At 48.1% G+C, this 20664-nt stretch overlaps 1 protein-coding gene across 1 annotated transcript in view; it reads left to right on the top strand.

Annotated features, from left to right (window-relative positions):
- The first annotated feature begins 8636 nt into the window (after positions 1–8636).
- Positions 8637–20664, top strand: part of LOC144822045 (uncharacterized) — a 121808-nt gene continuing 109780 nt past the window's right edge. The window contains exon 1 of the mRNA XM_078679113.1: positions 8637–8808. Coding sequence (XP_078535239.1) covers positions 8785–8808 — 24 coding nt within the window. The 5' untranslated portion in view covers positions 8637–8784. The remainder of the gene's footprint in view (positions 8809–20664) is intronic.

Below are 20664 nucleotides of genomic sequence, written 5' to 3'. Positions count from 1 at the left end.
CCATTACACTTTACCAACTGTCAACGAACTTTCGAGCAACACAGGAGCATGAAAGAAAAACACAGAATAAACTTAAGTTAGTGAAAGTCCAACAGGCAAGGAAATAACGAAAGTAGTAAGTTGCCTGAAAAAATTCTTCATGAAGCTTAAATTTCGATGAACTTGCACGAAAAATGAAACATTTCCTAGTTTACACGAAGGAAAGTTTCAATTCTATTAAGGACGCGGAGGCGAGGATTATGCACTACTTTCTTCACATTTATTGACAGCGGATTCAAAGAAAACATAAACAAAAAACACTGCCAAACTACAACTCCCATGAACACTGGGAGTAACCATGGTGATCAACAGTCCAATGAGGGCACATTCCAACAGTCCATATATTCCAAACAGCAGCATAGTCCTTCCTCTTTCTGCACTGAAGGAAGTTAAGCCCGATAGCGATCAATCCGTCTTGGAATCCGATCCTAGGAAGAATGCAAAATGCTTAACTAACTTTCCTTAAGCCAATAAAAAGGCCAAAACATACCGTACTTATGGCATTGTATGTACCTAAACATTGGCATAATAATGAAATGATAACAGTATCCACTAAACACAGTGCAATGTTAAGAAATCACTTGAAACATATGACACAGGTAGAATCAACACGGTATCAAAACAGTCACCAAGAGTAATCACAGTATGCATAAAAATGAATATCATACTCCCTGGAAAGACGATAAAGCCAACCACTTTTCCAATCCAGTGTGTAAAGAAACCAATCCCCCCCCCCCAAGGGCGGGAGGCAACTGAAGAGATTGCTCGGGGGGGATAATCCTCACCTCCACGTCCTTAATAGAATTCATACTTTCCTTCGTGTAGACTAGGACATTTTTCATTCTATGGCAGGACCGGAGGCAAGGATTATGCATGTTCAAAGCTTACTCACCGCCAAAGAAGCGGCCCCATGGATTGGCTTAAAATAAAACTTTTAAAAAGTGGAATCGGAAGACCAATCTGCCGCGTTCATGATATCTTCCAATCTGCCCCCAACCTGGACAGCTTTAGAAGACATAGCCCCTCAGGCAGAATGAGCCCTAAACTCGCTAGTGTCGATGCCGGCCTCTTGCATAATCCATCTAACCCACCTAGCAATGGTAGGAGATGACACCGCCTTGAATGGCTTCTTAAGGGCAATCAGAAGCTGCCTTTCTCCCGGAGGTCTCACCTCCAAAGTCATGTCTTCGTAGACCTTGACGCAACAGACCACACACAATTTTGGGGACTCGGGAAAAGCTGGATAGGATACTGTGACGGGGTGGGTCTCCGGGGGGCCCTAGAAGGGGGTCTGACCATTGACTGGTGGTCCGACCCCGCGGTCTCACCTGACTCCGTTCCCTCTCCACAGCCGCCTGACCCTGACGCTGACTCGGACTGGAGGATCGGAGACCCCGGATACTGGTGGCCAACCGCGGACGTGGACAACACCTATACCTTTAAGGGGCTGGACTCGGCACGGGACGCCCCACCCACGGAGGATGACGCGCCGGCGTCAAAAGGAACCCGGATTAAGGAAGTAGCGGACAGCGTTTCCCGAGAAGCGAGCCGAGGAGCGTGTAAGCAGTCGTGGTGACGAGGCGGAGGACGGTAGCCCGAGGAGAGCGGAGGCGACGGAGAAGCCAGGAGGCCACCGGATCTGCGAGCCGCCCCGCCACGGTCCCCCGGGAGGATCGTGGCTACAACAGGTACGGGGTCGTATGGCAGGGTGGACGGGAAGACGAGTCCCTTCTGTTATCGAGTGAAGTGTACAGCCTTTGTAAAGAGCCCCTGACCCCCCCTCTCACGAGCACTTCCTCTCCACCTACGTTCTGTATATACCACGTTACACGGGTTTCCCTCACTCCTGGTCCCTCACAGTGTAGTGGAATACCTGGTCCTGATACTCCTCTGTCTTCTTCTCTTGCATACGAAGACCCCGGGCTTGGAGGACGTGTGGAACCTGCTCTAGAGTCACCTTGGATCAACCTCGCCTGCCGGCCTATGACCCTGCGGCGTTCGCCAGAGAACGCATCAGCCGAAGGAGAAAGACTTACACACAAATAAAACCTTCTTTGAGAAGCCTATTTAAGTTCTCTGCCTCTCCATCACTAGAGGTGCCCGCTAGTCCAGTAGAGGATAGTCTACCTCTCGTGTCCCCGGACACCCCGGGACAGATACCGACCTGATTCTCGTTTTCGACCTCCGCTAAACATTGAAAGTAACTCCTTCCGGGGTAAAAACCCTAGCTGAAATGTCTAAAACCCTCACGACCGACGATCTCTTACAGGAGACGAGACAGAGAAGCATGGCCAATTTGCTGACATCTCTTTCCTAGACAAATACTGGTTGTCCTGCCAAGAGGACAGCAGTCGGAGAACCAAGTTGACGTCCCACAGACCAGCATAACGAGGTTCCGGAGGACGAGACAACCGAACGCCCTTGAGCAACCTACACACCCAGGGGTGCTCCCCCACAGGACAATTATCCACCGGCGCGTGGCATGCCGAAATAGCTGACCTGAAAGAATTGATTGTACAATAAGATAGACCTTCCTGGAAAAGTTGCGCTAGGAAATTCACTGTATCTGTAATTCCGTTGTCTCCCCACACACCAACGTACCCATCTCCTCCAGGCCGACCTGTACCTCTAAATGGTACCTGGAGCCCAGGCTTGCTGGGTAAGGAACTCAGCCTCTTTCGAAAGTCTGACGTCCTGCCAGCGTCGCCTGAAATCCTCCACGCCATGAGGGGAAGATGGCCCTGGAGCACCAAAGGGTGAGGTTGGCCCGAGGGATCTACCAGAATCCTGTCGTAGGATGGAAAACGAACCGGGGAGTCCCAGGCCTATTCCAGAAGAGAGGGGAACCACGGCTGAGACCTTCAGATCGGGGTGATCAAGACGATCGAGGCTTTCTGACGCCAAACCTGCACCGCCACCCTCTGAATGAAGAGGAAGGGGGGAAAGGCGTAAACCAGAATCAGCGACCAGTCTTGAAGGAAGGCATCCACCGTCTCTGCCCCTGGATCCGGCTTCCAACTTAAATAGCGGAGTAACTGAGCGGTTCATCTGGATGCGAACATATCCACTTCACAGTCCCCCCAACGCGCAGTCAGCGCCTGAAAAACCGCCGGAATGAGTTTCCAGTTGCTGGAGTCCTTGAAGTGTCTGGACTCCCAATCCGCCACCGAGTTCAGCGACCCGGGAAGAAACTCCGCCGTCACCGAAATCTGGCGGTGGAGGCAATAATGCCAGAAGTCTTTGGCCAGTTCGGCTAGGGCCCTGGAGCGGGTACCACCCCAGGCGGTTGATGTACTGAACCGCCGTCGTGTTGTCCATCCGCAGGAGCACACAACAGGCTACCCTGTCCTTCGTCAGGGACCGAATGGTGAAGAAACCCGCCAGCAACTCCAGACAGTTGATATGGAGGGACAGCTCCTCCTCCGTCCATCTTCCTCCCATCGAGATCGGCCCACACCTGGCACCCCAGCCCAGGCGGCTGGCATCCGACTCGATCACTAGGTCCGGCTGCGACCCAAAGATCACCCGGCCGTACCAAGCCTCCATGTGGTCTATCCACCACTGAAGCTCTGTCTGGCCTCCTGGGTCAGTGTCGGGCACATAGAGTGTCCAGGCAGGATACCAATAACCCCAGGAGCGAAGCTTGTGCCTCAACTTTTCCCAAAGGTGATTCCCTCTCTGTGTTACAGAGAACACAACAGCGAGGAAAGAACCACTCCAGAAAAAGAAGAGACCAAGGACAATATGTCCGCAGATGCGAGCCACAGGCAGGAAAGGCGGATAGACTCAGGCAGGAAGGAGGTATAATCACTGCGGAGGAGGAGAGAACAAATCAAAAGCACTGAGATTATTTAACAGGGAAATATATGTACAATAATCTCTTTCAAATCCACCCCTTAGAGTGTGCTATCCCATACTCACCAGCGAACAAGTGGCAGAAGACTTTATACTTAACGTCTTGGTCTCTTATAAAAAAGGCTTCTGGTTAATGTCACCAGCATGGAAAGATCCAGAGCTTCTGCAAAATATGCACCACAAAAAAGAAAAGTAACTTCCCAAAAAGGTCCGAGTACTATAGGCTCCAAGAGTCCTTGTAATATATTCACAATTGTCAAAAAGGTCCTTCAAATACTATTGTTGCTTATATGTTTTGGAAGTGACATGAAGCAGCAACAATGTAGCTGGGCTGTCCACACGCTATAAAACGTTGCGTGATTTCCGGGCGAGGCAGCAATTATAAAGCGCTGTGAAGACGCTTCAAAAAGGTGCTAGGAACGTGATCAGTGAAGAATGTTCATGTAAAGTTTCAACAAAGTAAAAAAAGGCGCGTCAGCCCGTTACTCCAAGGGGACGCCAAGGATCGTGTATCTTCTACGTTTCTGAAGTGCACGCTGCTTGAAGAGTGAAGGCGGCGTGTGCACTGGAGCCGGGTCGCGTTGCGGGTCTCGATGTGGGTAGCCACAGATCTTCGGGACTCACGCCACTCAGGGGGGTTGACGGGAGGATCAAACAACAGGGATGCAGCGAAAACGCTACGAACAAGGAAACTTTGCTCTCAATGTGCGCACAGAGCAAGGGAGCAAACACTGAGAAGGGTGGAGCTTGACTCGAAGGCAGTAGGAGAAATCAGCGCGGAGAATCGGGAAACAGGGAATCCAGAACGGCATAAAGCAGGTCAGGGCAGGAAAGCCAAGCGCCGCCATTACCTCTCAGGAAGCTTAAGAACCTCCCTTCGTACCAGGCGACCTATCGTAAGGCAGCATGGGACAGCACACTATTCATCCCCCTTATGATGCATTATGGTCTTTGTAGTGCATTTGTGGTATTCCTGATTCGAGGTCTAACAGTCAGAGTCACCAATTCCGAATAGGTGAGCCCTCTCCTCAGATGCCATGCTTTCAGTGTCTGCAACGCCCTGTAATGCAAAGGCCCCGGGAAGATGGCCTGTATCGACGAGCCAACAATCCTGGCCAGCTGTCGCGTCGGAGAACCTGCCGGAGCACCTTATTGATCTGGGCAATTTTCTGAACCGGAAGGTTCAAGGTTGCTGAGACCGTGTCGATTCTGAACCCCAGGAAAATCATGCTCTGCTGAGGAGTCAACTCCGACTTCTCCCGGTTGATAGTGAACCCTAAACCCTGGAGAAGGGAGATGGTGGTAGCCAGATGGGACACCAGGCGCTCCCGAGACTGATCCATCAGCAGAATATCGTCTAAATAGATTATCAAGCGTATGCCCATGGTGCGCAAGTGCTTCACTACCGGCTTGAGGAGCTTGGTAAAGCATCACGGTGCTGACGAAAGGCCGAACGGCAGTGTCCGGAACTCAAAAATCTTCCCCCTCCACTCGAACTGGAGAAACCTGCAGTGAGGGGGTAGATGGGGACGGAAAGGTAAGCGTCCTTGAGGTCCAGACGCACCAACCAGTCGCTCTGCCGAAGAAGGCCTTGCAGGAGATGAATCCCCTCCATTTTGAAGTGGCGGTACACTAGCCACTCATTGAAAGAGCGGAGATTGATGACTGGGCGGAACCCTTTTCCCTTCTTCTCCACCAAGAACAATTGCTGACGAACCCCCTGGGATGCAGCTCTTCCCTGCCGACACCGCCCCTTTGTCGAGCAGATCTTGGACCTCCTGATCTATCAGGGATTCTTCCTGCACGGAGAACACTAAGGGGCGAGGCCTGACTGCCTGAATTGGGATCCCGTAGAACTCTATGTGAAACCCCCTTACCGTCTCTAGAACCCAAGGATCTGAGGTAATTTCGGCCCATTTGTGGTAAAACCTGCTTAACCGCCCCCCCTAGACGCTGAGGAGAAAGCAGTGTGGGACTTACCACTAAATCCACCGCCGTTGTAGGCCCCTCCTCGGCCCTGGTTGGACTTGCCCTTGCCGCCACGGGAGGGATAGAGAGATCCTTGCCGGCCGTCCTGCCAGCCGTTATTTCTTTTCGCCTGGGCTTTGTTGGGTCCTTGGTGCGACAGGAAGAGTGACCCCTGCCTCTTCCAGCCCCTCCAAATACCTTGCTGGGAAATATTTTTTTAATTGACACCTGCGCCTTGTCCAGCGCCGAGAAAGTTGCCACGAACCTCCCCAGCTCCTTGACGAAGGGGTCGCCAAATAGGGTGCCCTGGGCATCCGGGTCAGCTTCTGAAGAAGAGAGCTCTCCTAACTTGGGGTCTATCTTCAGAAGAAGTGACCGACGACATCCGCCGAAAGGGCGCAGTTAGGGTTGCCCAAAAGACACATCGCTCTCTGCGCCCATCCAGCCACATCCTCTCAATCCCCTTCTTAGGGTCCTTCACGTATTTACTAAAAAAGGTGCACAGCTTTGGGTCGATCTCCGGTGTCGTCGTGACCTTATTGGGCAGCGAAGGACGAGGGCATTCGGACCTAAGGCGAGCCCTCACCTCCTGAGAGAGTGACTGTCTAATCTTATTACCGACATACTCCGTCACCTTCTTGTCCGGGACCCACTCAGTAGAGTGAGGCCTGAAAATCCCCGTAGGGTCAAACATGTCTGAAGAAAGGCCCTCAGAGTCCCCGGCTTCGTAATAGGAAGATTGTGGGTGCCAAAAGCGTCCCGACTCCTGCATCTCTTCTGATGAGCCCTCATCCTCTTAACAGTTGCCCTCCCCCATATCAGGAAACCCCTCATCGGGGTCGAAATCTGTGGCGATCTCGTCGCTGGTAAATCCGGGTGTTTCTTCCTCCCGGTAGGGTGGATCTTTAAGCGTTTGCGCACTCTTGATTAAGACCTCCGTGAGTTGTGAGAATCCCTCAAGGTGCCCTGTGTCACACTTATGGCCTTTCCGTGGGCGCGCAGAGGTCCCACCACTAGGCCAAGCCCCCCGTCCCCCAAGATCCTCGTGCCTCTGAAGACATGGGCAGACAGCTTATCAACGGTGTCCTGCAGGGGGGCCAGAGCCTGAGCAATGGCCTGGGAAAGAAGCCTATCCACCCCTGCAGGAAGGTGCTCTGGGGGGGGCCTTGTCCTCCTCAGAGGAATGAGAGGGTGCATAGTTGTGGTCTCCTTGGGACAACATAGTATTGGAGGGCGGGAGCACGATAAATCAGAAAATACGCCCGTGAAATATGGTAGGCAGCCCCCTTGTGCGCACTTCCAAACAGCGAAAAGCACTGTGGCAGGGATGCTTATTTGCTGTACAGTCAGCGGGCTAATCAATCAAACTCAACCGCAAAGCGGTGTCAAGCAAGGATTGGGGGTGAAGGCAGGCAAGAGCGCTAAACGCTCACCTTCCTGAGCGCATGCGATCCCCCGGAGCGCTGCCAGCAGCTCCGCGGATCGCAGAAGTACACGAGAGGTGCGAAACAGCACCACTAGCGTACCCATGCGGCACCAAGAAATTGACGCGCTCGGCCAAAAGCCTGCCGCGCGATGTGAAACTGATCCAAAAGTTGAGCCAGACACTGCGCTAACAGCGGGAAGCCTCAAACACAGCTCAAACCACAATAACAAACCACTAAACGCCAGAAATCCCTAGGACAACCCCCTGAAGAGAGGGAGAAGGCATGAAGGGACTTAACTGACGAAGCAGTAGTGTAGAAAGAGGAAGGACTATGCTGCTGTTTGGAATATATGGACTGTTGGAATGTGCCCTCATTGGACCGTTGATCACCATGGTTACTCCCAGTGTTCATGGGAGTTGTAGTTTGGCAGTGTTTTGGTTTATGTTTTCTTTGAATCTGCTGTCAATAAATGTGAAGAAAGTAGTGCATAATCCTCGCCTCCGCGTCCTGCCATAGAATTGTCAACTCGTCGTATGAAACTCCGTTAAGTCCACCACAAAGAATAAAATACCGGAGCATTAGTAAAACAGAATGACCCCAAATTTAGACACATTAATAATGACTTAGTTCTCAGGAAACTATCACCACCGCGTTTCTGCTTCAGCGGGTCTTTTCCTCAAACTGCTGTCCCGTCCCTCATCGCCATTTGAAGTGTCCATGTTATCTAAAAGAATCTTCACACGATGATGTCTTAAGTAAGTATTTCTTACAATGACAAAGGCCCGCAGTCAGCTGCAGGAAGTGACGACCGAAGGAAGAGCCGAACAATGACGCAGGCTCAATAAGGAGGGAGGATTCCACATGACGTGCAGGGTGAATGACCAATAAGAACACAGGTGAACAACCTTCAGGCTAGAGATACGTAGAGAGGCAAGGGACGTTCACACATATCGTAGATAGGGTTACACGACAGTAGGCTCCACCTCTTTGCGCACGCGCAGATCCGCGCACCTTTGACAGGTGTAGACTCGACCACCACGAGCCCCGCGCATGCGTCCAGAGAGCGTGCGCTTCACGCATGTCAAACGTGGCTCCATACCTGAGAGCGCGCAGGGTGTCCTGTGCGGAGAGCGCATGCGCATGCTTTGACATGTCTTGTGAGTGCACATGCGTCAATGATCGGTGATTCACCTCTGCGCGTGCGCACTAGGCGCTCTCATTGACCCTGCACAGGTTCCACTGAGGGCTTCACCTCTGCGCATGCGCCACTGATCAGTGCTTCAGCTCCACGCGTGCGCACTAGTCGCTCTCATTGACCCTGCAAAGGCTCCACTGGCGTTCACCTCTGCGCATGCGCAGTAATCGCTCCCACTGACCCTGCCCCGGCTCTACTGGGAGGAAGGTGTTTATTGTCTCTCGGGAGCAGCGCGTCCTCCCCGCGGGAGCTGAGCTACAGACCACCCCGGAGCGAGAGAGAGAAGAGCCCAGAGCAGCCATGCCCCGGCAGGACCCGGACGCGGTGAGTGCGAGCGGCTGCAGGACAGCGCCTAAGAGCCCGGGCTTCAGGGCGCCTCCTCCTGGGAGCCCAGGGCTTCAGGGCGCCTCCTCCTGGGAGCCCAGGGCTTCAGGGCGCCTCCTCCTGGGAGCCTGGGCTTCAGGGCGCCTCCTCCTGGGAGCCCAGGGCTTCAGGGCGCCTCCTCCTGGGAGCCCAGGGCTTCAGGGCGCCTCCTCCTGGGAGCCCAGGGCTTCAGGGCGCCTCCTCCTTTATCGATTTATTTGTGCGTTTTTCTCCGACTTTACCCGCAGGCGTCAGAGGCTTCACAAAAGTGACAGAACTGAGACATGAGAACATTACAAGTCAACAAATTACAAAAGCAAAAAAGTAACAATTGTGAGCAAAAAAAATACACGAGGAGCAAACGGTACATTACAGGAGGAGAAAGTGACGTGTGCAGGTTACAAAAGCGCACAAAGTACAAGTAGAGGTAAAATACTGCAATAAATGGAGGACACTCAAACACAAGAACAAACGTGACATAGGCAATGGTGGCACTTGTGCAAGTATCGAAAGCAAACAAAATGTGAGAGGAGCAAACAGTGTGTTACAAGAGAAAGTGACTTGTGCATGTTACACACGAGTACCAAACACAGGTAGAAGGATAGTACTGCGATAACTGGCAGACACTCCAGCCCTGCCAAGTATCACGCAACAAGCGTTAGACTAACGCATTTTCGTGTGGTGATCCACATCAGCGCACGAAAATGCAAAGTCACGCATTAATAGCGCCTCGTGAAGTTGCTGGCAACAGCTTACGAAGGAGATGGGAGCGCTGCTATTAGCACTCATCTGGCATTTCTGTGTATGACAGTCTAGTCAGAAGTGTGCTGCTCTGTAGCGGCAGTCACGTGAGATGACATCACATGACTGCAACATTGTGTCCATGAATTGACATGGCGCAATGAGCGGGCGGCAGTTTGTTTAAGTTTAGTTTTTGGCACAGGCTGCCGCTGCCCCCCGTTCCTCGCACTCCGCTTTCTTCATGGAAATATGTCCCTGCCACCGGGAGGAGGGCTGCTGGAGACTCCTCGTCGTCGCTTGGCTCTCCGTGACACTCAGGTCAGACTGTAATATCAGACTTTAAAAATATTAAATTTTAGAGCGTCACTGAGCAGCGCTCTGCTCAGCTGATGCATCATGCCGATGGTAACCACTTTACCGCCGGCTGCTGGTGAGCGTGGACCAGTTGTGCCTGCCCATCCTCTGAGTTTGAGTATTTCATCGAGGGCCCAGGCCGCCGAGGCTCCATGGTATTGCAGGCTTCGCATATCAGCAGTGGGAGAGGCACTAGGGGCACGAGGCTGAGCCAGATTTCTCAAAGAGTGTGAGACACGAGACTGGAGCCAGTTGCTGCTTCAGGTTGTATCGTAAAAGAAACTCCTCTGACGCTGTCTGAGTTGCGATTTTAGTTGCACTGAAAGGACAAGCATGTAATAAAAGTCCAGTTGCAGCAACTCAAACTAGCCTCACAGTTAATCACTTCTATACAGTCCTCTGTGCAGCTCTCTACTCTGCTGACAGTATGACCGGCTGCCTGAGACTCGTCGCGCTGTGGCACACATTTACTTAGTAAGTGCTCATTCTCAATATATTTAATGTACAGGTGAGCGTGCGTCGGCATGAGCCTGTCGCTCACTGCTTGTATCCTCGGGCTACACTGAAATGATGCCTCTGCAGGCTGGGCAGTGAGGTAAGCTACAGTGGCTCTAGTTAACTGTTTTATATTCTAGCAGCTGAGATCTTTTACTGCGTGATACGATGACTTTTGGGAGCAAAGCTAAAGTACTGCTTAAGACAACTTCTAAAATATCTTAGCACCCTTCCATTTTTCCTGCTTTACAACACTTTGTAGAGCTTCTTAGAATTTCCTGTTGCTCATATGGATCTAATTAGTGATATTTATATATTAGCCTCATCTTCATTGCTTGATTTGGCACGCGAGAAAGTGTCACTCATACTCGTTTAAATGTCACTCGTAATTACACTGAAATTATGAAATTGTCACACTGGTTTTAGGGCGCCTCCTCCGCAGTGCCCTGGGCTTCAGGGCACCTCGTCCTCAGAGCCCAGGGCTTCAAGGTGCCTCCTCCTCAGAGCCCAGGGCTTCAGGGCGCCTCCTCCTCAGAGCCCAGGGCTTCAGGGCGCCTCCTCCTCAGAGCCCAGGGCTTCAGGGCGCCTCCTCCTCAGAGCCCAGGGCTTCAGGGCGCCTCCTCCTCAGACCTCAGGGCGCCTCCTTCTCAGGGCCTCAGGGCGCCTCCTTCTCAGAGCCCAGGGCTTCAGGACACCTCCTCCTCAGTGCCCTGGGCTTCACTGCGCCTCCTCCTCTCCTCATGGGAGCCCAGGGCTTCAGGGCGCCTCTTACTGGGAGCCCAATGCTTCAGAGCGCTTCCTCCTGGGACCCCGGGCTTCAGGACGCCTCCTCCTGGGAGCCCAGCCTTCAGGGGGCCTAGTCCTGGGAGCCTGGGGCTTCAGGGCGCCTCCTCCATGTAGCCCAGGCTTCAAGGCGTCTACTCCTGGTAGCCCAGGCTTCGAGGCGCCTCCTCCTGGTAGCCCAGCCTTCAGGACGCCTCCTCCTGGGAGCCCGGGGCTTCAGCGCGCCTCCTCCTGGGAGCCCAGGACTTCAGGGCGCCTCCTCCTCAGAGCCCAGGACTTCAGGGCGCCTCCTCCTCAGAGCCCAGGGCTTCAGAGTGGAATTATGTGTTATGGAGAGTAATTATGTGGTACGGTAGTCTGTGTTGTGGAGTGGTAACCTCAGGTTTAGTCTTCTTCGTTTCCATAGAAGCTCAACTATGAACTCAGTGAGACAAAAAAAGATGGAAGCACTGAGGAGCACTTGTGGACCTAGTCAGAGGTATGAGCAGGGCCACTTGAATTATGTGACTGGCTGTACCGACGTTTGCACAATTATATATTTTCTGCATTAGCCACATAATTCATCATCTGCACCCTAATCTGCAGATTTGACCTGTAGTGATGCCAATTGGGTGTTCTTGTAACTGTTACATAAACTGAAAAAGAAAGTTAAAAAAAATCTGCAGATTTGAACAAAAAAAGCCTTGTTTCCAGCTAAAACGGGTCAAACGTTACCAAAAATGCAGCAACAAGTGTTGCAGAGTGGTGGAAGGCCCTTTGCAAACCTAGAATGGTCACCTGTTACTTATTGCTAAATGTGGGTGTTAATTGGTACTAATGGTGTGCAAGCCACTCTTGCTTCCCTCTGTTCCCTCTTTCTGCACCTCTGTTGCCTTTCTCTGCACCTCATTTGCTTCTTTCTGCACCCTTGTTGTTTCTTTATGTACCTCTTTTGCCTCTTTCTGCACTTTTCGTGCCTTTTACTGTACCTCTCTTCCGTCTTTCTGCACCTCATTTGTTTCTATCTGCACCCTTGTTGTTTCTTTATGTACCTCTTTTGCCTCTTTCTGCACTTTACATGCCTTTTTCTGCACCTCTCTTCCCTCTTTCTGCACCTCATTTGCTTCTTACTGCACCCCTTTTGTCAATTTCTGCACTCATCTTCCCTCTTTCTATGCTATTCCTGCCTGTTTTTGCTTCTCACTTGCCTCTTTCTGCACTTTTCTTGCAAAGTCAAAGTCAAAGTCAAAAAGTTTTTATTTGTATAGGTACTCAACCGAGGACCACAAATGTAGAAAATGAGATAAAAATTAACAAAAGAAAAGTACATCACAAATTAATATAAAGCTAGTGTTGATTTAAAAAATTTGTACAAATTATAACATACAAACTCATTCGGGGGGTTGATACCTGCTATTAATATTTCGGAATCTTTTACTAACCTACAGGATCTGTATATCGGCGAAATATACTGAGCGCGAGCTGCTACTACTTTAAAGTTGGGGCAAATAAACAGTAAGTGTTCCACAGTCTGCTCACCCCCTTGACATAACAAACATAGATGAGAGAGATCTCCAAGTGACCATTTTGATTTAAAAGATTGTACAGGTAAAATCCCTGTTCGAAACATAAAAATCACCCTCCTTGCACTATGAGAAAGACAAAATGAAATATAAGGGTGTATATTCTTGTACTCTATAAGTGTAGTAAAGGGTTTGAATATTTTAAGCCGCTGGCTGTGTGCATAGTCCAAATCATAGCTCAACCTAGGAGTAAAACATTTTAGAAAGAGTTTTAGTTGTGACGCGGACCAAGTCTTTAAGATTTCTATAGAAATTTCAGCCATTTGGAACGCCGCAGACATGTTAACTAGAAAAGTTTGTTTATCTACATCTGGGCCGAAAGTCTCTTTTTGTAGCAGAAATCTGAGGGTACCCTCCGTAGCATGAAGAAGATTATAGGCCCATCTAATTATATTTGCCACTGCGGTGGCAAAAGCACTAGTGATTCCGAATTCCAGCCGTAAAACCTGAACTGGTGTTGCAATTGGAACCCTCATCATTTTTTTCAAGATATTCCCCTCTTGACGGTCCATGAAGCCCCATTGTTGAATGGGAATGTATTCTGTAGCATATGACAGGACTGCAGGTATTTTTACTTTATATATTTTTATTAATGAGGAAAAATGCCTGCTCCCTGTGGCACTATATAGTCTGGACAGAGTTCCTGCATGTAAGTCAGATTTTTTCTTTAACTTCTCAATATGCTTTGTATTTGAGAGATTCTTGGTAAGAATCCTGCCAAGATAGATATATTCTTTTTCTTCTTCAACCTTTTCGTCTCCAAGCCTCCAATTGTATTTGGCACTTTTCTTCCTCCCAGAAAAGGCTACAACTTTAGTTTTCCCTACGTTCGGAATTAAGAAATTGTCCTTTGAGTATTTGAACAAAATATCAAGGGAATTTTGTAGACCAAATGGTGTGAGATCGAACAAGACTATATCGTCCGCGTAAAGCAACGTATGAACTCTTTGCTGGTTAATTTTTGGGGGCAAGCTAAGGCCCTTTTCTAATTGTTTAGGCAGGTCGTTTAAATATAACGAAAACAGCATGGGGGCTAATAAACAGCCCTGTTTGAGGCCGTTTTCAGTATATATTACTTTCGTTAGTCCTTTTTCGCCCCCCATTTGGACTCGACACCAAGTAGTTGTATGGAGGCTAATGATGACCTGTAGCAGATGTTCGTTAATTCCCAAACTCCTCAATTTTTTCCATAGTGTCGGACGGTCCACTCGGTCGAATGCAGTCGAGTAATCTATAAAGGCCATGTAGACCGTCTGTTTTTTTCTTGTGACATATTTGTCCAGGAAAAACTGAATAATTGCCATGTTATCTGTGACAGAGTGTTTGGGTCTGAAGCCTGACTGGAACATAGGTATCAACCCCAACGAAAAGGCCCAGTTTTTTAGTTGTAAGAGGATCTCTGCTGCGAAGATTTTCCCAGTAGCATCCAGCAGTGCTATTTGGCGATAATTTCCTGCTACCGTTTTGGAGCCTTTTTTATGAATTGGGATAATAGTACTCCCTTGCCATGACTTGGGTACTTGACCACAGGACATAATGTGGTTAAAAAGTGGAGTTAGTAGGAGGCTCCATTCCTTAGAGTTTGTTTGCAGGGCCTTAATAGGAATTTGATCAGGGCCGAAAGCTCCTGTACTTCTTGCCCTCCTAATGTGGGTTTCCACCATTACATTTGTTGTTTTCGGGATTACTTTTCCCTTGACTTTTTCCTCCACTTTATTTGAACCGTTTGTTTGTGATTTATCCACATTTGTTTTGTAGAGTTCTGCCAAGTAGAGTTCCCACTCTTTCGGAGGAACAGGTACTGCTTGTAATTTCTTTTTTGTCCCCGATAGTTTAGCTATTATGGACCAGTAGGTTCTCTGATTTGATTCTTTGGCAGCAATTTGTAATTCGACCCAGTTTCGATCTTGAAGGGATTTTCTCTCACTTGTTTTTCCTCTTCTCAATTGATTTTTTACTTTGTTTATTTCCTTCTTTTTAGTAGGAGAGGGGCGAAGGTATTGAGCACGTATCAATTTATTTAGGGTCTTCCTTATCAATGAATTCCCTGTTTTGTTGTTATTTTTCCTTTGTAAATTAGTATTGTTTGTATGAGAATTCATTTTAGTTATTACCTCCTTAAGTTCAATGAGCATGATCTCAAAATTTTCAATAGGATCTTCAGAATATTGGTTCCTTAAGAAATGCTGATGCTCAATCAAATTTATTATTTTACTCCGGGAGGACGGATTCCAAGAGATACGTCTCCGATCACTGTTTACCAAAGTTTCTTTTCTTTCGAGAATCATCGGACCTTCTTCTGCGGACTGAACCGACCAACTGATTCTAAGTTGCATGACGGCATGATCACTATCAGTGGTGAAGTTGGAGCAGAGATGGGACATAGTTTCGAACTGGTCCTTGCCGCAAATGATGTAATCTATTATTGACGGTCTCCCGTTACCCTGCCTTGTATAAGAGGCCGGGATGTCGCCTTCCACGTTCCCATTAAGAATGGTTCCATTTATGGTAAGCAGTACTGTTAACAGTGTTTTCCCTCTTTTGTTAGATCGGATATCTCTGGGGAATTGAGGGATTAAAGGATCCAAGTTTTCCTCTTCCAAAATTTTTCCCCACTTTTTTATTTCTAAATTGGAAATCTTCCCGTTAAAGTCACCCAATATCAAGTAATATGGGAACATAAGGGCTTCTATTATTTGTGTAATAATTTGCAGGGTATCATCATATAAAGTGTCATATTTTTTTCCTGGAGGGGCATAAACGTTAAAAAGCAACGTTGTTCTCGTTGAGGTCGAATTGTAGGCTTTCAGAGACAGTTTGATACATTGCACATTTTCACTTTTGGTTTCCACTATCTCTTGTGCCCATAGGAGATCCTCTCTCATTAAAATTGCCAATCCCCCTTTGGCATGGCCCCGATATGAGGGTTTTGCACATATGTTATACACATAGTAACCTTGTTGTACAAAGGGCTCGGTTTCCCAAGTTTCTTGAAGGGTCAATATGTCTGGCTGAGAAGCGAGGACTTCCTTCATTTTTTCCCTTGATCTACCAGCAATGTTCCACGTTATGACCTTTAGACCTTGGTTAAACAGGGTACTTTAATTGATTTGAGCCTTTGTTATAGTTTAACATCCCAGGTAGCCACGTCCAGGAGTTCTCAAATTTATTTTCATCAGCATTTTTTGCCTTCGATTCTATGTGCCACACTTCCCTTTCCCCTTTTTTTATACGAATTTTTAGAATCTCTTCTCCCTGTTGTATATCACTAATTGGGATATCCTCCAGATCTCTTACAGTCCCCAAAAGTTGTTTCCCCTCATTCAGGTGCAGTGAGGAGAAAAGTTGGGTGTTGATATTGGGAATTGGATTATTTTTGTTTCCTTTAAGCTCGATTTTCTCAATGACATCGTAACCAAATCGATGTATTATCTCTTTTTCCTTCAGAATAATACTTGGTATTACTGGAGACCAGAACGAGACCACTGCGATTTTGCTCAGACCTCGTTTTGGAAATAATACTAAATCGATGTCACTACTTGTCATAAATTGAAGAGACTTTATGTTTTGTAAAAGATGAAGGATCCTGCTTCTATTCAAAGGAGTATTGTCAGTTGGAAATAGTTCTTCAAATTGGAGGACGTTTGATTGAGTGTCAATCTTCCAGTCTTTATCCTCCTCACAGACAATTTTATCAGCATTTTCTTGTCTTGTCGTTAAAACCGTGTTTGATGGGAAATATACATCCGCCTTAGGATTCAAGGATCTCTTTATGTCAGTGCTTGTTCCTTTAGGGGATTCTCCTTTTTTACTCCAACATGGCTTACTTGTCTCGTCATTTTCCTCCTGTTGATCTTTTTGTGATATTATGATTTTTTGAAATTTCAGTTTACGGCTTTGCTTTTTGTGAATCCTTCTTAAAGGTTTTTTCTTCTTTTTGTTTTTTCCTATGATCAAGTCATCCTTAACTAGGTTTGGTGTTATTGCTCCTGAGAGAATTTCTGGGTTAATTTCCTCATGCAGTTCCTCGACTTCTTTTACTGAGTTGATATGAGATCTTTCTTTTTTCGTTTTTTTGTTAAAAATCGGGAATTGTTTTTGTTTTTTTGGAAGGTTTTCTCTAAACAATCGTTTTAAGGAGTATATAGTGGATTCATTGCAAGGTTCCGTTTTTTTCCTTTTATCCGTTGATTTAAGATCGTCATCTGATGTCTGAGTAGAAGAGTGACAGTTACTTTCCTTATATACGTTTTCTTTACGCAAATTATTGTCTTCTATTTTTCCTTCTTTGGTTTTTGAGGTCTCCTTTTTCCTTTTCTCTTCTACTAGAAATTTCAAGATGCCAATTTGGACATCTAAAGTTTGGTCAGAATTTTCAAGAATGTTACTTAAAAAGGAGAGAACTGATTCGAGAATCTCTTGTAATGTGAATAGAGCCTTTGAAAGAGGAAGAGTAGATTTTTCACGATTATTTTCTTCTATTAAAAAGGGATCCAAAAAGGAATCTTGTTCATACGTAGAAAGTTTTTTTGCGTCAATGATTGTTGACCTTTGCTCTGGTCTATTCACTACCGATTTTTTGTTGGATATACTGAGATCCTTTAGTATTTGTGGGCTCCCAATGCCCTTTAACAAGAGTAGATCGGAGTTCGAGCTTTTTTGTTCCGATGTAAAATTGAAAATAGTCAGGTCTTCTATTTTGTGTAGACTCTCATGTTTTTTTAAAGGCGTTGATGATTTCACCAAACTAGAATTGGGATTTTCTAGTTGTTGTTCCATTGTTTTATTAGGAGACTTGCTAGCAAACACGATTTCGCTGACATTTTGAAGCAAGTGTGCGGATGCCGATAAACTGGTTCGATCGTCCAAACTCCCAGATATTTTATTTTCAGAGGCAGACATTGTTTTTTCCGGTTTCTTTTTTACTGATAAAGACGAGAAGTATTCACTGATTGCTGGGGTCAGGGTGTTACGGCCAGCCTTTAAACCTTTATCCGTGGATTTTCTAACAGCTTCCTCTGTTCCTAATCGTTTCATGAAAATAGTTCTTGAGCGTAGTTTTTTTAAACCCATTAAAGAGATGTCTTGAGCCACTTTTGTCGCAGGAGAGGAAGAAAAAAAATTACAGAAAGAGAGAGAATGTTACCTTTTTCCGATGCTTAGTCTCAGAGTTGGTCAGAGATGTTCTTTGGTCGTAGATGTTAGGGATATGGCCCGTCCCGTCCACGGTCGTCCCCGGACGGCCACAGACGGCCCGCCCTTAGCCCCGGGCTTTGCCCCGCGCGCGTCCCGCTAAGCGCGTAATAGGGCTTCCTTTTGTGTTAATGATGTAACACCCTATTGGTGAAAGTGAGGGTGTGTCTCTGGGAGGGGGCGCGGCTCACGCGGGAAGAGGACCAGCTGAGAGGTGGTGATTGCTGGTCCTCGCAGTCCCGGGGCCGGCGCCTCTCTCTCCGCTGCGGTCACCAGGGGTTAACGAATGCTCCCACGACGAGTCGGTCAGCAGTCAGCTCCTCCGCCTCCAAAAGACCTCAGGCAGAGCTCAGCAGCACAGCGTCTCTGTGGCAAACAAGATTTAGAAACACGAGCGGCACCCGCGAAGCGGGGGCCGCGAGAAGTTATTGGATTTGCTGGGGGTGTGACTCTGGGAGGGGGCGCGGCTCACGCGGGAAGAGGACCAGCTGAGAGGTGGTGATTGCTGGTCCTCGCAGTCCCGGGGCCGGCGCCTCTCTCTCCGCTGCGGTCACCAGGGGTTAACGAATGCTCCCACGACGAGTCGGTCAGCAGTCAGCTCCTCCGCCTCCAAAAGACCTCAGGCAGAGCTCAGCAGCACAGCGTCTCTGTGGCAAACAAGATTTAGAAACACGAGCGGCACCCGCGAAGCGGGGGCCGCGAGAAGTTATTGGATTTGCTGGGGGTGTGACTCTGGGAGGGGGCGCGGCTCACGCGGGAAGAGGACCAGCTGAGAGGTGGTGATTGCTGGTCCTCGCAGTCCCGGGGCCGGCGCCTCTCTCTCCGCTGCGGTCACCAGGGGTTAGCGAATGCTCCCACGACGAGTCGGTCAGCAGTCAGCTCCTCCGCCTCCAAAAGACCTCAGGCAGAGCTCAGCAGCACAGCGTCTCTGTGGCAAACAAGATTTAGAAACACTTTTCTTGCTTCTTTGTACACCTCTGTTGCTTCTTTCAGCAATTCTTTTGCCTCTTTGTGCACATCTCTTGCCTGTTTCTGCACTTCTCTTGCCTCTTTCTGCACCCCTGTTGCTTCATTCAACACTTTCCATGCTTCTTTCTGCACCTGTCTTGCTTCTTTCTGCACCCGTTGTCTCTTTATGTATCTCTTTTGACTCTTTCTACACTTTTCTTGCCTTTTTCTGCACCTCTCTTCCCTCTTTCTACACATCTGTTGACTCTTTCTGCACCTCATTTACTTCTTTCTGCACCCCTTTTCTCTCGTTTTCCCTCTTTCTGTATCATTCCTGCCTGTTTTTGCATCTCACTTGCCTGTTTCTGCACTTTTCTTGCGTCTTTGTACACTTCTGTGGCTTCTTTCAGCAATTCTCTTTCTGCACCCCTGTTGTCTCTTTATGTACCTCTCCACCCCTCTTCCCTCTTTCTGCACCTCTGTTGGTTCTTTCTGCTCTTACTTCTATCTGCACCTTACTTGCCTCTTTCCGCACTTCTCTTGCTTCTTTCTACACCTCTGTTGCTTCTTTCATCAATTCTCTTGCCTCTTTTTGCACTTCTCTTCCTTATTTCTGCACCCCTCCTGCCTCTTTCTGTACCTCTCTTGCCTCTTTGTGCACCACCCTACCCCTTTCTGCACTCTTATTGCCTCTTTTTACACCACTGCTGGTTCTTTCGGCACTGCTCTTGCTTCTTTCTGCACCTCAATTGCTTTTTTCTGCACCTCTCTTGCCTCTTTCGGCACCTGTGTTGCTTCTTTCTGTACTTATCTTGCCTCCTTCTGCACCTCTTAGTTAGAGGTAGTTTTAATCCCCCCTGCCCTATTATGTACAAGGGCCTTACAGGGGAGGTCATGCCAATCACAGGGGTACCCCAACCCATAGTGTATGTAGGTGTTTTCACTGTATTCTAAGTGTCTTTCTGCATAGCACTGGCTCTGGGTCTGGTTAGTCAGAGTCAGTTACCACCAGTACCCGTCAGTAAAGTGTTGGGGGCACAGGATGACTTTGCAACAAGGCATCTTTCTGCTCCTATGTTGGTTCTTTATGCACATCTCTTGCTTCGTTCTGCACCTTTCTTCGACTTTCTGGACTTCTGTTGCCTCTTTCTGAATTTCTCTTGCTTCTTTCTGCGCCTTTCTTCCTCTGTCTGCACATGTCCTACCTATGCAGGCATAGTTGGAAATTAGCATTTAAAAAACCTGTGAATGTCACTGAAAAAAACATAGGTTTCAGGGACGTAATAATTAGAAATTAGCATTTAAAAAACCTTAGAAATTCACTGAAAAAACCACAGGGTTCAGGGACGTTATAGTTGGTTGGACATTTCACTCGTACAAAACCAGAGAAATTCGGCAGTTATGGTTAGTTCAGCTAACTATAACTCGTGCCCCTGCAACACTGCTGAGGACGTCAGATATTACATCATTCATGACATGGTCAGTGGCATCACTGATTACATCATCCACGTGATAATCTGATTCACCTCCTCACAGCCTAATATAACTTTTGATACACCCACTCTAAAATACAGACTACCATTTTTGAAACCATAGACCAGATGTCTTCAAACTGTGGGGCTCGCCCACCTGGGGGTCCGCGACGTCATTCTCAGGGGGCGCAAATGTCTCAGAAAAGAAGTGTAAATGAGGATGGTCTGGAAGCGCAAACTTATTTATTTGTCCTGTTTCCAGGCTATTT

The sequence above is a fragment of the Lissotriton helveticus genome, chromosome 3_1 (assembly GCF_964261635.1).
Source record: "Lissotriton helveticus chromosome 3_1, aLisHel1.1, whole genome shotgun sequence".
Classification (NCBI taxonomy): Eukaryota; Metazoa; Chordata; class Amphibia; order Caudata; family Salamandridae; genus Lissotriton; species Lissotriton helveticus.
This window is presented reverse-complemented; position numbering and strand designations above follow the sequence as displayed.